This window comes from Engystomops pustulosus, chromosome 1 (genome assembly GCF_040894005.1).
Source record: "Engystomops pustulosus chromosome 1, aEngPut4.maternal, whole genome shotgun sequence".
Taxonomy (NCBI): domain Eukaryota; kingdom Metazoa; phylum Chordata; class Amphibia; order Anura; family Leptodactylidae; genus Engystomops; species Engystomops pustulosus.
This window is the reverse complement of record NC_092411.1, coordinates 241,911,779-241,926,040: the sequence shown is the minus strand read 5'-3', so window position 1 is coordinate 241,926,040 and position 14,262 is coordinate 241,911,779. Positions and strand designations below refer to the sequence as shown.

The 14,262-nt window shown below is 42.0% G+C and overlaps 1 protein-coding gene across 7 annotated transcripts in view; it reads right to left on the bottom strand.

The window, feature by feature from the left end:
• FAT1 (FAT atypical cadherin 1) overlaps nucleotides 1-14,262 on the bottom strand; it is a 179,870-nt gene that overhangs the window by 96,788 nt on the left and 68,820 nt on the right. For all 7 annotated transcript variants that reach the window (XR_011849518.1, XM_072122560.1, XM_072122555.1 and 4 more), the window contains exon 3: nucleotides 13,262-13,576. Coding sequence is in view for 6 of the 7 variants with exons in the window: in XM_072122560.1 (XP_071978661.1) it covers nucleotides 13,262-13,576 (315 nt within the window). In the remaining variant the exon portion in view is untranslated. The remainder of the gene's footprint in view (nucleotides 1-13,261; nucleotides 13,577-14,262) is intronic.

Genomic DNA, 14,262 nt, shown 5'->3' with positions numbered 1-14,262 from the left:
CATATATCCGGCCAAAAAAGATATACGTCCCCATAGACACCTCGGCACCCAGAAATGATACACTGAGCACACACGTGTGTCACCGTACCGTCATTAGGTAAAAGATAGAGCATGGTCTGTCTTTCCTCGTACGTACTGCCAGGCACCAGCCGAACGTGTCTAACACTTGGGTCCCGGTGCAGGCGTAGCACATGTTCATGTAAAAGCAGCCTTACTGGTAGTTTAGTAATTATAAAATTACTAAAAACTAAAATTTTGAAAGATGATATAAAGTCCCTTAAAGGGAACCTATCACCAGGGATCTCATTTTCACTAAAGACAGGTAGAAGCCCATCACACCTGTATTGCATATATGCTTTTTTGCCTTCTCTAAGCATTTGCATTACAATATAATTGTGTGTTTTAACTTACCTGGTTTCCGGAGAAAATCCTCTGTTAAGACCCAGGGACTTTGGTTTGGAGGCATTTAAAAAAAAACATGTGGCTTGTCTGTACTGCAGACTGTTTAGCTCTCAGCCCCCACCTTTGTGCTCCTGTACAGCTCCTCCCTCCCCCCACTGATGTCAGCTCACCAGGTTGTGAGCTCTGTTCTTATAAAGGAACACAAAGGTGGGGGCAGAGTGCTGAGGAGTGAGCAGTAAACACAAGTTACATGTTTTTTATATGCATTCGAATCAAAGTCCAAGCCCTGGGACTTAAAAGAGGATTTGGTCCGGAATGCAGGTAAGTTAAAACACACAATTATATTGTAATGCAAATGCTTAGAGAAAGCAGAATGACATATTTGCACTGCAGGTGAGATGGGCTTCTGCAAGCTGTCTTTAGTGGAAATGAGGTCCCTGGTGACAGGTTCCCCTTAATGTCTGCTAGATATAGTTTCTGTAGAAAGTGCGGCAGAACTTAATATTGAGTCGTTAACATTCAGGGAACAGAACATCACAATAGGACGCATAGGACACTGCACCCTTGTACACTGTCACAATGTATTGCAAATGTCTGATATAAAGTAAAATTTTAGTAAAAGGTCGGGTGGTATGCCAATGTTACATTGTAATAGGAGATTCATGGTGAAGCATAGCTTTGGCCCATAACTAGAATATTTCAGAGGATAATAAGATTAACTTCCTTGTGGTTGACCCTGGAATATCTTCAAAGCACAAGGAAAATAACAATCTCCCTGCGCATTCAGTATAAGCAATAATTCTCTTGAATCTCTCAAACAGGGCATAGGTCTCATATGCAGAGGGGGCATCTGAAACATCTTGGTATGGGAAGATTTAGTGCAGGAAAAAGGACTATCCATTTCTATTTCGCACATGGACTGTTAAGAAAATATCCTTTGTGCCATGGAGCAAGAATGAAAAAAGCGCTGACGTCTGTGCAGTGCGATTATGGTTTATTGCTATCTAAGATGACAGCACAGGTATCACCACACAGACGTGAATGGATCACCGGCCTTTCTTATTCCATTGGAAATTTGGATAAATAATTCTAATGAATTTTCAGTCTTCTGAAACTCTTCCATTGGAGAACACTCCAGTTTCCTGCGCTTCTGACAAACTGAAAACCGACAATGATAGATGTTTATCTAGGTGCTTATGCACCTGCGCTGTTATCACACCAGAAATGGGTCCGTTTTTGCGGTCTGTGCGTCATCATTGTGTATACTGTTGCTGAGCAGTACGTCAGCCAAAAAAAGCCTATGAATCACTTGCAGCTATTCATTTTTTACAGATTTGCAAAAGTTATGTCACAAGCTTGTCTCAACCTTATGAAGGGTCACACAATCGTGTTACCCATCAATCGATCCACAAAAAAGCACAAGTAATACACCTGTGTGGTATCCATATTTTTTCATGTTTCAATGATCTTCTACTGAAAGTGCTGAGCCACAAACGCAGACAGGTGAAGGACCTGCTCTGAATTTGCATGGGTCTACTTTAATTGAATATCATCTGTTAAAAATAACGAAAACAACATTCATGTGAATTTATTCAGACGACCGTATGGCCTGGGCGACCAGACAGCCATGCGCAGGAGAGAGGAGGAGTAAGCACTGCTCACCCCTCCCTTCTCCATAGATAAGCGAGCGGCCAGCGCCATAACAGGGCAAAATACAGAACATGTCCTATATTTCTCCATGCATGGTCATGGTGCAGTGAGACAACAGGCGTCATTTACTAAGGGCCCGATTCACGTTTTCCCGACGTGTTACCCGAATATTTGCACCGATTTCCCCTGAATTGCCCTGGGATTTTGGTGCACGCGATCAGATTGTGGCGCATCGGCGCTTGCATGCACGCAATGGAAATCGGGGGGGGGGGGGGGGGGCGTGGCCGAACGAAAACCTGACGGATTTGGAAAAACCGCCGCATTTAAAAAAAAAAGTGTTGCGGAGCTTGCACTTACCTTCACTAGGAATAGGCCGGTGAACTTGAGTGCGTTCCGATGCTCCTCAGCGCAGCAGCGCCACCTGGTGGACGTCGGAGGAACTGCCTTAATGAATCCCAGCCAGATCCGAATCCACTGCAGAGAACGTGACGCTGGATCGCGAATGGACCGGGTAAGTAAATCTGCCCCAACGTGTTTTTATTGCACCATGCGCCATAGGAGTCAAGGAACTGGTATCCGGCCACTTACATTGCGTTTGTGCGAATGATCCCTTCAGCTGACACACGAGTTGAAGTCATTGGGGCAGATTTACTTACCCGGTCCATTCGTGATCCAGCGGCGGGTCCGGCCAGGATTCATTAAGGCAGTTATTCTGACGTCCACCAGGTGGCGCTGCTGCGCTGAACAGCATCGGAACGCATGCAAGTTCACCGGCCTATTCCTAGTGAAGGTAAATGCAAGATACGCGACACTCTATTTTTTTTAAATGCTGCGTTTTTTCCAAATCCGTTTTCGTTCGGCCACGCCCCCCGATTTCCGTCGCGTGCATGCCAGCGCTGATGCTCCACAATCCGATCGCGTGCGCCAAAATCACAGGGCAATTCAGGGGAAATCGGGGCAAATCGGAAATATTCGGGTGACACGTCGGGAAAACGCAAATTGGGCCCTTAGTAAATGACCCCCTATAAGTACTGCTTGCAAAGTCGGCAGCACATTTAAACCTTAGTAGTCGTGCACACCTGCACATCTGGAAGCGACGACCCTCCTTTTAATGGCAGCATGCAGTAATAATAATAATTATTTATGTGTATAGTGCCTATAGATTATGAGTTTGTCAAATCAGTCCCTGTCCCCAATGGGGCTCCCAATCTAATCAACCTATCAGTATGTTTTGGAGTGTGGGAGGAAACCGGAGGACCTGGAGGAAACCCACGCAAACACGGAGAGAGCATACAAACTCTTTGCAGATGTTGTCCTGGGTGAGACTTGAACCCAGGAACCTAGCGCTGCAAGCCTATAGTGCTAACCACTGAGCTTCCCATTGCAGTGCCTTGTAATGTTAGTGCCAGTACGCACGCGGCTGCAGTAATTTAAACAGTGCCAGCATCGATCGTGCCTGGTACTGGTTGGGGATTGGTTGGGACAGAATTTTATCGGGTCTGCTTATCATTAGCGATAACCACTACACTATCGGTTTCATAATAATAACCCAGACTGATTGACAGTCCCAGCAATGCCGATGAGGTTTCCACAAATACTAATTATGGCTTCAGATTTTGGTACAATACTTTGCAATGGAAAAGTTGAAAGCAGATCCAGCTGTATAGAAATAATTTTCAGCTAATCTGTTGTGGCTGAGTGACCTATGTTATGTCTGCTGCGGACTTTCTGCTGCAGACTTGACCTATATATCTGTAGTCTTTGGCTGGAAGTCTTGTGCAGTTTTTACATTTTGTAGCGCTAAAGACAGGAGGATTTTTGGTTCTGCTCCTTGATTTAACTGATACCTTAAAGAGACTACATGTGGTATCAGTCTCAGGTCAGTTTCACACAACTGTCTATGTTGTAGCATACATCCTGGACCGACCAAGGCTACGTGAAGCCAACTCACTTCATCATAGTGAGTTACGATGTGGTGAGCCCAGGAACAGCTGTAGCGCTGCTGTACCGATCCTACAGCTTTACATAAGATTGATACAAGAGGCATCTGACTGCAAAGGTGACTGTATCATAACTCATCACGTTGGAGTAATTGCAATTTACATGGTCAGGGTGAGATAAATTATTGCAGTGGGAGCTGGGACAGACCTCTCGAGCCTCAGAATGGCTTCATACACAGATTCTTTTTTAAGGTGCAAGTTTTTCATGTACTTTTTGGGGCACATGTATCATAGTTCTGTCTCTCTGAGGTAAATTTTCGAGACTTTTGGCGGCTAGTTTTTGCACCTTATGTATGAGCATGTCTATTTACTTGTGATACATGTTCAGTTTTTTCAATGCTGGCTTCTTTTTGAAACTTTTTGTTGCAAATGTCTCAAATCCACATGGACACAAGCCACGTGAGGGGGTTATATACAGGAGAGGACACAAGCCATGTGAGGGGGTTATATACAGGAGTGGACACAAGCCATGTGAGGGGGTTATATACAGGAGAGGATACAAGCCATGTGAGGGGGTTATATACAGGAGTGGACACAAGCCATGTGAGGGGGTTATATACAGAAGTGGACACAAGCCACGTGAGGGGGTTATATACAGGAGAGGATACAAGCCATGTGAGGGGGTTATATACAGGAGAGGACACAAGCCATGTGAGGGGGTTATATACAGGAGAGGACACAAGCCACGTGAGGGGGTTATATACAGGAGAGGACACAAGCCACGTGAGGGGGTTATATACAGGAGAGGACACAAGCCACGTGAGGGGGTTATATACAGGAGAGGATACAAGCCACGTGAGGGGGTTATGTACAGGAGTGGACACAAGCCACATGAGGGGTTATATACAGGAGTGGACACAAGCCATGTGAGGGGGTTATATACAGGAGAGGACACAAGCCACGTGAGGGGGTTATATACAGGAGAGGACACAAGCCACGTGAGGGGGTTATATACAGGAGAGGATACAAGCCACGTGAGGGGGTTATATACAGGAGAGGACACAAGCCATGTGAGGGGGTTATATACAGAAGTGGACACAAGCCATGTGAGGGGGTTATATACAGGCTGAGGAGGTGATTTGCTTTATTTCATTACTTTTAACATTTGAATTTACAAAACGCATAGTAAACGCAATGTTAACACATGCATTAACGCGGCGTTTATATTGCGTTTTGTAAACACAACTGTTAACAGTAATGAAATAAGGCAAATCACCTCCCCTCAGCTGTTTTCAAAATGCATTAAAAACGCAATTAAACCGCTATGTGTGACCTCATCCTTAGAAGTAACCAATAATAAAAAAATTTAAAAAAAACATTAAAAAAATGCAAGAATTTTGACGAGAGAGGTTAATGTGAAAAATTTTAAACAGTTAAAGCATGTGAAATAATTCCAATTTACATGTTAAAATCGGGTCCATGAAAAAAAAAACTTCCTTTGCACCTGCCCTGGACCAGGTGCAGATTTGCGCCTAAAAAGTCGCAAAAAAGGTGAAAAGTCACACGGAACATCTGGAAAGTTAAGAGACATGAGGCACACTGCAAAAGGTGCAGACTAAGGTGCACTTGAAGAGCGCCAACAAAAGTCGCAAAAAAAAAAAGTTGCAAAAGCAAGAAAAGTTGCAAAAAAAAGACAATTTGCCTAGCTGAAACTATGATACATGTGCCCCTTTGTGTCTTAAGAAATGGGACATTTAAATAAAAGGATGCACACTATTCTTCTTGCTTTAGATGTTTTCTGGTTATATAACAAGTCCATGGTGCAGACTGATCTGCATCACCCAGCAACTTCTTAACGGCCTTCAGAAGAAAGGCAACAGATGTGAAAAGTTTCTAAGGACAATCCCTGCAGTCACATTCCACAAAGTGCTGGATTAATTGCACAGTCTAGTTATGTGTGCCGAAACATCCCAGGGGAGAGGGGCACTTTGGTTTGGAGCCACTTCAAAATTAACAAGAACTGTGTTAACTCTTTTATAGAAGGTTATTGTCAGAATTGCCCCAAAATCAAATTAAATGCACCATCAATGTGATACAGAGGTAATGATCTTGTAGAGGCTGTATCTATGGATGTCTCCATATTTTCTCTTAAAGGGAACCTGATACCACATTTTTCACATATACATCTAGGAGGCCGGTTCCCATAGAACCTATAAAATAACTGACACCCTTCTTTAAGCTAATTTTTTTTTTTCCCTCAGATCCCCAACTTTATAATATTAACTGGTATCCAGGAATATTTAACGTGAGTTGAGGGGGTGTGGCCTCCTCAGGTTGAATCTAGCAGGTCATCCCCATGCTTTTTCAGCATGCAACAGTAAAGTCATGTGACCAGGGTGACATCATCACAGGTCATTTAGCCTCCTAACATTAGCAAACTGTACACCATGCATATATTTGACCACATGAAACCACAGCATACCTGCATGAACTTCTACTCCTGTCCATACCTCCATGCAGAATGAATCCTAAAACAGCTAACTTGTGAAAATGTTAGCTCAATAGTAAAGCCAATAGTAAAAGTGCCAGTAAACCTGAACTACTCAAAAGTACCTAGATAAAACTCACCGGGTGAATTTACCCTATAACTGTGCTCATGCGGGCAGAATTATCAATCTGTTTACATCAAAATTTGGTCATTATTTGCAAGTGCTTTAAGGGGGCTCCTATTCCCAACAAACATTGATCCATGTTACTGTTCTAAAACTCCTTGTGCGATGAATGTTCCAGACTTTCTATCATCATATTTCTTGCTACTAACAAATGTGCCATTTATTTTTATGCATGAGTAGTATGCACAGGGCACAGCAGTGTGGGATGTTAGGTAGACTACTGTATGAAGCCAGACCCTGAGCACTGGCTGGTAATGGCACCACCCTCATAGCATTTGATGACCGCAGTGGATGTGGTAACATGTTATATACACTACCAAGCCCTGGGAGTCAATTGGTAGTGAAATATCACATCCTGACAGGTTCCTTTTCAATATCGCTTTCATTACTAGGATTAATACTTACTCGGCAATTTCCATCTGCTTCATAGAGATGAACGGGGCAGCCAAGACATGCACAAATTCCTGCTCCGCTCATCACGTGGAGCGATGAGAGGTCTGACTGGGGTAAATGGGACACATCGCACCCTCTTTTCTTGTGATCTGTAGGGTTCTCATCACTAAGACCCCCAACCATCAGTAAGTTAGGTCCTACTCTGTGGGAAAACCCCTTTAAGTCTTTCTTCTGTATTTTTCTAATTATATTAGTTACAGTTCTAAAAAAACTGATATTTTGTTTCCACGCTGAAGAAAAGTATGGTGATATATTAGCCTAGCTCAGAGATAGCAGCTTTCAGGGAAAATTAAACAGGTAATAAATCACAGTGCTACTGCTCCTCCTTTTAGGATCCCATAGCACTATATGAAGAGGCAACATAGGTTTACGTTTGTTGGAATTTGTTGTTTCTTTCGGCAGATAAGATTCTAGGCATACCTTAAATTATGAATAAACACTGAAATGCACTTGAGAATGCATTACACGCCTCACTGCTTCCTCTATCCTTGATGCTAAACCTAAATTAAAGCCAATTCGATGGTGCACATCGAGGTGCCAGGAATATGAAGCTACAGGTCCGGAAAGAATGTTTAATGCTCATGAAGCAACAAAGAGCGTAAAGCGTTTATGGCTGTCCAAGTATTCTCTCTTTCTCCGAGCTACGGCTAAGGGAACTACTTAGGATTATCGAAGGGAATTAAAGAAAAATATTTAATTAAAGCCGCGCCAACGTCCTTTCCGCAAGTCAAATTAACAACGCAAATGAATCGGGTTGTTATCTGCCTGAGTGAAGAAGTAAATAGTTTTAGAACAGTCTGCCTTTAGATCAGCACGGGCAATGCTGTCCTAGGGAGGAACACATATTTCATGTGGTATAAAGTCTGGCAATTGTCTATGTTCATGTAACTCTGAAGGGAGGGGGCATAACAGGAATGTGGAAGTCGTTTACATAACGTATTGCTTTGGAAAATTGAGGTGGGGCTTTACTTAGCATCGTCCTTTTCTACAAATCTCCAAAGCAGAGTTTTGTTTAATGCATAGGCAATCGCCTATGGTGGCTGTATGGAAAGAGTTAATTTGAGAGAGAGAGAGACCTGGGAAACAGCAAACATGCTGGTTCTGAGCAGAAACCTACATTTTGGATGTGAGAGGGGAGACAAAAGGAAAAAACAAGGGTGCAGGCCCTGGTGTAGTATGTTTGAGAGGCAAAAATGTTGAGAAGCAGTGGGGTATTGATTTATTGGAAGGATGATTACCTTATATACTCGAGTATAAGCCTAGTTTTTCAGCACAAAAAATGTGCTGAAAAAAACCCAAACTCGGCTTATACTCGAGTCAAAAAAATAAATATATCTAAACTCACCTTTCCGGTGACCCCTGTATATCTTCTGTGCGATCTGTCTGGCAGCGGCGGCAGGCTATATACACTGAGGCAGGGGGTGGCATGCTATATACACTGGGGCAGGGTCTGGCAGGCTATATACACTGGGGCAGGGTCTGGCAGGCTATATACACTGGGGCAGGGTCTGGCAGGCTATATGCACTGGGGCAGGGTCTGGCAGGCTATATACACTGGGGCAGGGTCTGGCAGGCTATATACACTGGGGCAGAGCCTGGCTGGCTATATACACTGGGGCAGAGCCTGGCTGGCTATATACACTGGGGCAGAGCCTGGCTGGCTATATACTGGGGAGGCTGTGACCAATGCATTTCCCACCCTCGGCTTATACTCGAATCAATAGGTTTTCCCAGTATTTTGTGGTAAAATTAGGGGCCTCGGCTTATACTCGGGTCGGCTTATACTCGAGTATATACGGTATGTACTTTGGGTGTTGAAACAGTGAGTGTTGTGGCAGCCGGCATCCCCCTTATGATACTGCCTACACTTCAGTGTCTATGGAATAGTACAAGTAGCTTAGAAGCTTCCAGAAGTGAATGGCAGGGGTGCCCATTGCTTAAAGCAGTTCTTGGATCCTAACCATAGACTCCATGATATCCCTGCCCTTGTCTTCCAAACTATAAGAATCACATTTGCAGTTTTTCTAAAAAATTCTTTATATTTTTTCACACTTTATGATGCTTAGGCTCACTGCACATGAACGTATTACAGCTCAGTTCATAAACCGTGTCCGGAGTGCCAAGAATAGAATCAGATCCTGTCCTATGAGATCAGAAATGTCTTTCATAAACCTGGTTTTGGGAAAGGCTTTCCGATTCTCACTTGACAGGATCAAAAGCTATGCTGGCATTAAACACATGGTTCATGCATTGAACCTCAGTAATACAGCCAAGTACAACCTAAGCCATTTTATACTATAGTAAATATATCATACATACGTGTAAAAGGTCTCTGTTAAGAAACATAGTCATAAGATGTTAATGGTTAAAATGTTACGTAAGTCAAGAGTGCAAATGAATAAAAGAACATTTGTACTATATTTTCGAAGACACAAATGCTCCATTTGTCAGGTTTCTTTTCTTCTCTTACAGAAACTGACAATTACTATGAAATCCCTTTTGGTTTCATGAAACAGACTAAGCTGAGTGGGGGTAAATTCAAGGAATATTCAGCCTTTGACGTTGGGTCATCGTGAAGCTTCTATGTACAAAAGTGGGGCATCGGATTGCAACGACTGGCTTATCCCACCCGCACCCCACTTTGGCCGTTTTGAGGAGCATAGCTGGTGGAGAGTAGAGCAGAAAGGGGCATGAACGCCCGACCGACGCAGTTACTATGGTCTCCTCCGAAGAACTGGCAGAAACTATAGCAAAAAACTCTGCTGGTTCTGACCCGTTTAACAGGTCGGAATCAGTGGAGTTTTCATCTGTATCCAATAAAAGGATGGACCCTCTTTGTGGATACAAGCTTCAGACCGCCACCAGGGGGAATTTTAAGACTTGGGTTCAAAACGCCAGTGAACTCGTCAACAGGAATGTAATTTTAGCTGGTGTAACTCACATTACCTACAACACAACAACAAAAGATCCAATAGACTAGGGTTCCATCAAGTTGTCCCATCATGATGTATGTCAATTAGATGCCTGTTATCAAGGAATCTGCATACATCATGCCACTGCTGTCCACAGGGGTGTGTGGCATTACAGTCCAGCCTCAATTACTTCAGTAGAGAAAAGGTACAATGTCTGAAAAATCTCATAGACAATTATGAGATTATGTTACATGAAGAAAGTGGTCAGTATTTTTTTAATCCTGTACTATTTTATTAATTTGCAACTTTCAGAGGCAGAATAGTCTGTAAATGGAGAGGACAATGCAAGTCGTCTAAGATCTAAGAAGGAAACAAAGCGACTGCAGCTATTAAAAGAGGCTTTTTTTCTGCAAAAGACATAAGTTGATATTTTGCCCGTTTCCCACTGTGGACAAATGACACAGGTGACCTTTAAATTCATGTGTTCATTGAACAGGATTTCACAAGCCGACTGATGATTGTTCTGAAACATTTTACACTTCAGTAGTCCGGTCAGGGACATGCAGGACTTCAGCTACCCATTGTACTATGTGAACAGCATCATCAAACACAGAGCAAAAACAAAAATCAAAACCTAAATACATCTGTCCAATAGAAAGCAGCAGTCTCGGGTAATTGAAACTAAACATTCGGACAAAGGGCAAAGAGCAAACTACTGTACAAATGACTTAATCTCCATTAGATTACAGCTCAATACATTGAGGAGATAACCCCATTACCGTGTAATCACTGCTAGCTCTTTATTTTCTTCTTGAGAATGCAGTTAGTGGCCGGTTATCTGTCCAGTACTGTATTATATACTGTCATTGTCATAGTACGTTTCACTAATTAGATGTTCTAGAATATTACCGAGGTCAACGGAAAATCCAGCTAATCCACCAGTAATTTGCTTAAGCATTAATATTAACATTGCTATGCTTCTATCTAATAAATGTTTCTTTGAAGATGGAAAATCTGGAATGAGGATAAAAGGTCATGACGGCTTCACCCTTAAAAGTTACATTCATAAAATAAAAGATCTCCAAGCAATTATACATTTTATTTGCAGGTTCTATTTCAGAAATGTTGCAGATTGGTTAAAGATTTTACCCTTTGCGTTGCAAAGTCTTTTCAATGTTTTAACACAATGGGGAGAATTTTTTAAGGCTGGTGTTAAATTCCTTCCGCTGGCTCTCCGGCACCCATATCTACTGAGAGGTTCTGGCCTCTTAGTAGATAAAGCACAAACTTTGGCAGTTCAGACCAGTAGACCTGTAGACCAGGTCTGATCTGGCAGAGTTTTATTCTATATTCTCTGCTGGTTTCCCATGCGCCCACTTCCCAACACACCCAAATTGTCAAGCGGGTCGGAGAAGCCAAGAGACTGGCAGGAAGGAGGACATTTATGTGTTTTCACTGCCAGAAAATTGGTGGAAAAGGCATAAGGAATTTTCGGCTTAGTGTCTGCGGCTTTATTTATAGGTCCAATTATTGCACAGGATATGTATCCGGAACTTTCCTGATCTGTATGCTGAACATATTAATAAAATAAAGTGTAACCAGTAATGTCTAAAATCTTAATAATGGTAAAAATCGCACATCAATACAAACCTTTTGCATTTATTAGAGAACAGTAAACCTTTCAAGGGTCGCCTTACTTACTTATACATATTTAATGTTCAGGTTCACCCCAAGGTTGCGTTCACATGTTGCGTTTGTGTCTTGTTTACAAACGCATTTCAACTGCCCATGGACAGACTCAACCCGATTGCATCTGCATTTCCAGTGAAACGCATTAGATCAGCAACAAGCACCCAATGTTTTGCATTGTGTACATGCAAAACACTGGAAGCTAGTTAACAATGGCATGTGTTTCACTGGAAACACAGATGTGATCAGGCTATGTCTTATCCTCGATCTTTTGCATTTAGTTTGTAAACAAAAAGCATATGCCACATGTCAACCACAGCCCCTCATAGGATAAAACTTACAGGCCTGATTCACACATTTTGATCAGGAATGAGCACCACGTGTTGTCATTGTTCACATGATAAACACCTGGTGCTCATTCCCAATTACACACTTTTCAGTGGAAACACATATGCGATTGGGGAAAAGCCTCCCCGTTGCTTTTGAACTGGGCAATGTGGACGCGGCCTCGGTCATGTCGCATTTCAGCACATCTAATCTCACTGAAGTTCACCTAAGTTCTCATTGAAAATAAGCTGCAAAGACAATGTTCTCTCACTTTTGAGAACTCATCCATATGCCAGGTCAAGTGTGAATGTGCATGGGGGGGCCTTTGGAAAAAACAGCTGTAAGCAGAACACTCAATGAAGGTGTATAAGCAACTTTTTTCTCGCTTTACTCTAAATCCTCGCGAACAGATGTATAAGCACAAGAACTTAACAAGGTCACATAGAACTTCTTGCATGCTGAGATTATTACCTTAGCAGTAAGTGTGGAAGCAATACACTAAGATGAACTATCTCAACAGTGATAGAAAAGATTATCAGGTAATGAACTGAGTAATATGAGCTTGTAAGGCTTGTTTCTGAACATTGTGGAGTAATAGCACTGCAGTCCCCACATTCACAGGATCAGTAGAAACCCTGCAAATAATAACAGGACCATTCAATGACTTTATTTACTTATTAAATCACCATACTTCCTGAACCACGTAGGTGAATGTAAAATTTGCAGTGCCCTTCTCATGGTCTTCACTAATGCAAACCTGTCACTTCATGGGATGCAAAGGGTCTAGGCATACTCAACCCAAAAAGTTTATGGGGCCAAGTTTATGGTCTTTTCCATACCAACCAGCACTATGCATTATAGTTGTGGGGACTGGTACTTATTTTGCATTGGAGCCAAGGAGCTCCAATTTACGCTATGTAGAAAGGTAAAGCTAAGGTTTTTTTGAAAACATTAAATTGAAAAGCAATCTTATTCTTCAGAGTTTGGAGGTTTAAATTGAAACCCAGGAACCCAACTCCTGGTTCATAGAGATAACGCCAAGTTTTATTTTTTTTCCTGTGTATTTTAGCCATGTATTCTCTAGACACAGCATTTTGACAAACGGACACACTTGCTTCAACTTTCGAATTCTTCATAAACCCTTCCAGTTACATCCTTTGACATTCCTATATCGAAAGATTTTGATGGAATTGTTGAGAAAATAGATTGCACATACCTGTCTTTGGATTGATTGCAAAGAATCCCTGTGGGTTACCACTTGAAATCTTGTAAGTCAACTTGTCATTAGAACTGGAGTCAGGATCAAAAGCAACAATCTGCACAACAGATAAATCCTTTGGTGAGTTCTCCATGACCTCTGGGTAATACACAGGTTCTGAGGTTTGTGGCGCATTATCGTTGACATCTTCAATTTCAATGTATATCTCAATAAAGGAAGATAGGGGAACAACACCGCGATCGGTAGCATAAACAGTCAGCCAGTAATGAGAAGTCGTTTCACGGTCAAGATTATCCGCGGTTCGTATAATACCTGAATATTAAAAAAGATAGAGTGCACAGTTAATGGAAAATTCAGCACTTAAGGTTAAGTATCTTTCAATTTCTAATTGCACTAAACACATATAAAGTACAAAGCATAATCCATCAGGAGGCAATAAAGCAACACTAATGAAAACATATTAACATGCTGGAAGAGACCTGGTGAGACAAAGTGACTCATCCCCGCTACTTGGGGTGCTGCTCAGACGTCATAGGATTATGGATTACCCTTGTGGATGATTCCTTTAAAATAAAATAATATACTCTATTTTACATATTTTGAGAACATTTGGGTAAAGACCAAATGAGACTTTAAGTGAGTGAACATAATAAAAGTGATTCCTTACAGATATCTGTGCCAAAAGTGCAAAAGTTCACACAGTATAGAGAGAGCCAATCTTATTGTCCCTCGCCAGGAAAAGAATGTTCATTAGGATTCCAACAATTTGAGATGAGAAAAAAAAAAAAAAATCGACAGAATATGAATTCTTCCGGAGAAACAATCAAGTCTTTATAAGCTTAAGGGCTTTGCATGTTACATAAGCTACAGGGGAGTTTTTCCATCTCTAGGTCTTGGTCATAGTTCTGTTCTACACAAATTACAAGTATTTACCAGTCGGCATGAGATTTGGCCAAAAATATGTAACTGTTTGGTAATAAAAAATTTTTGTTGCAAAA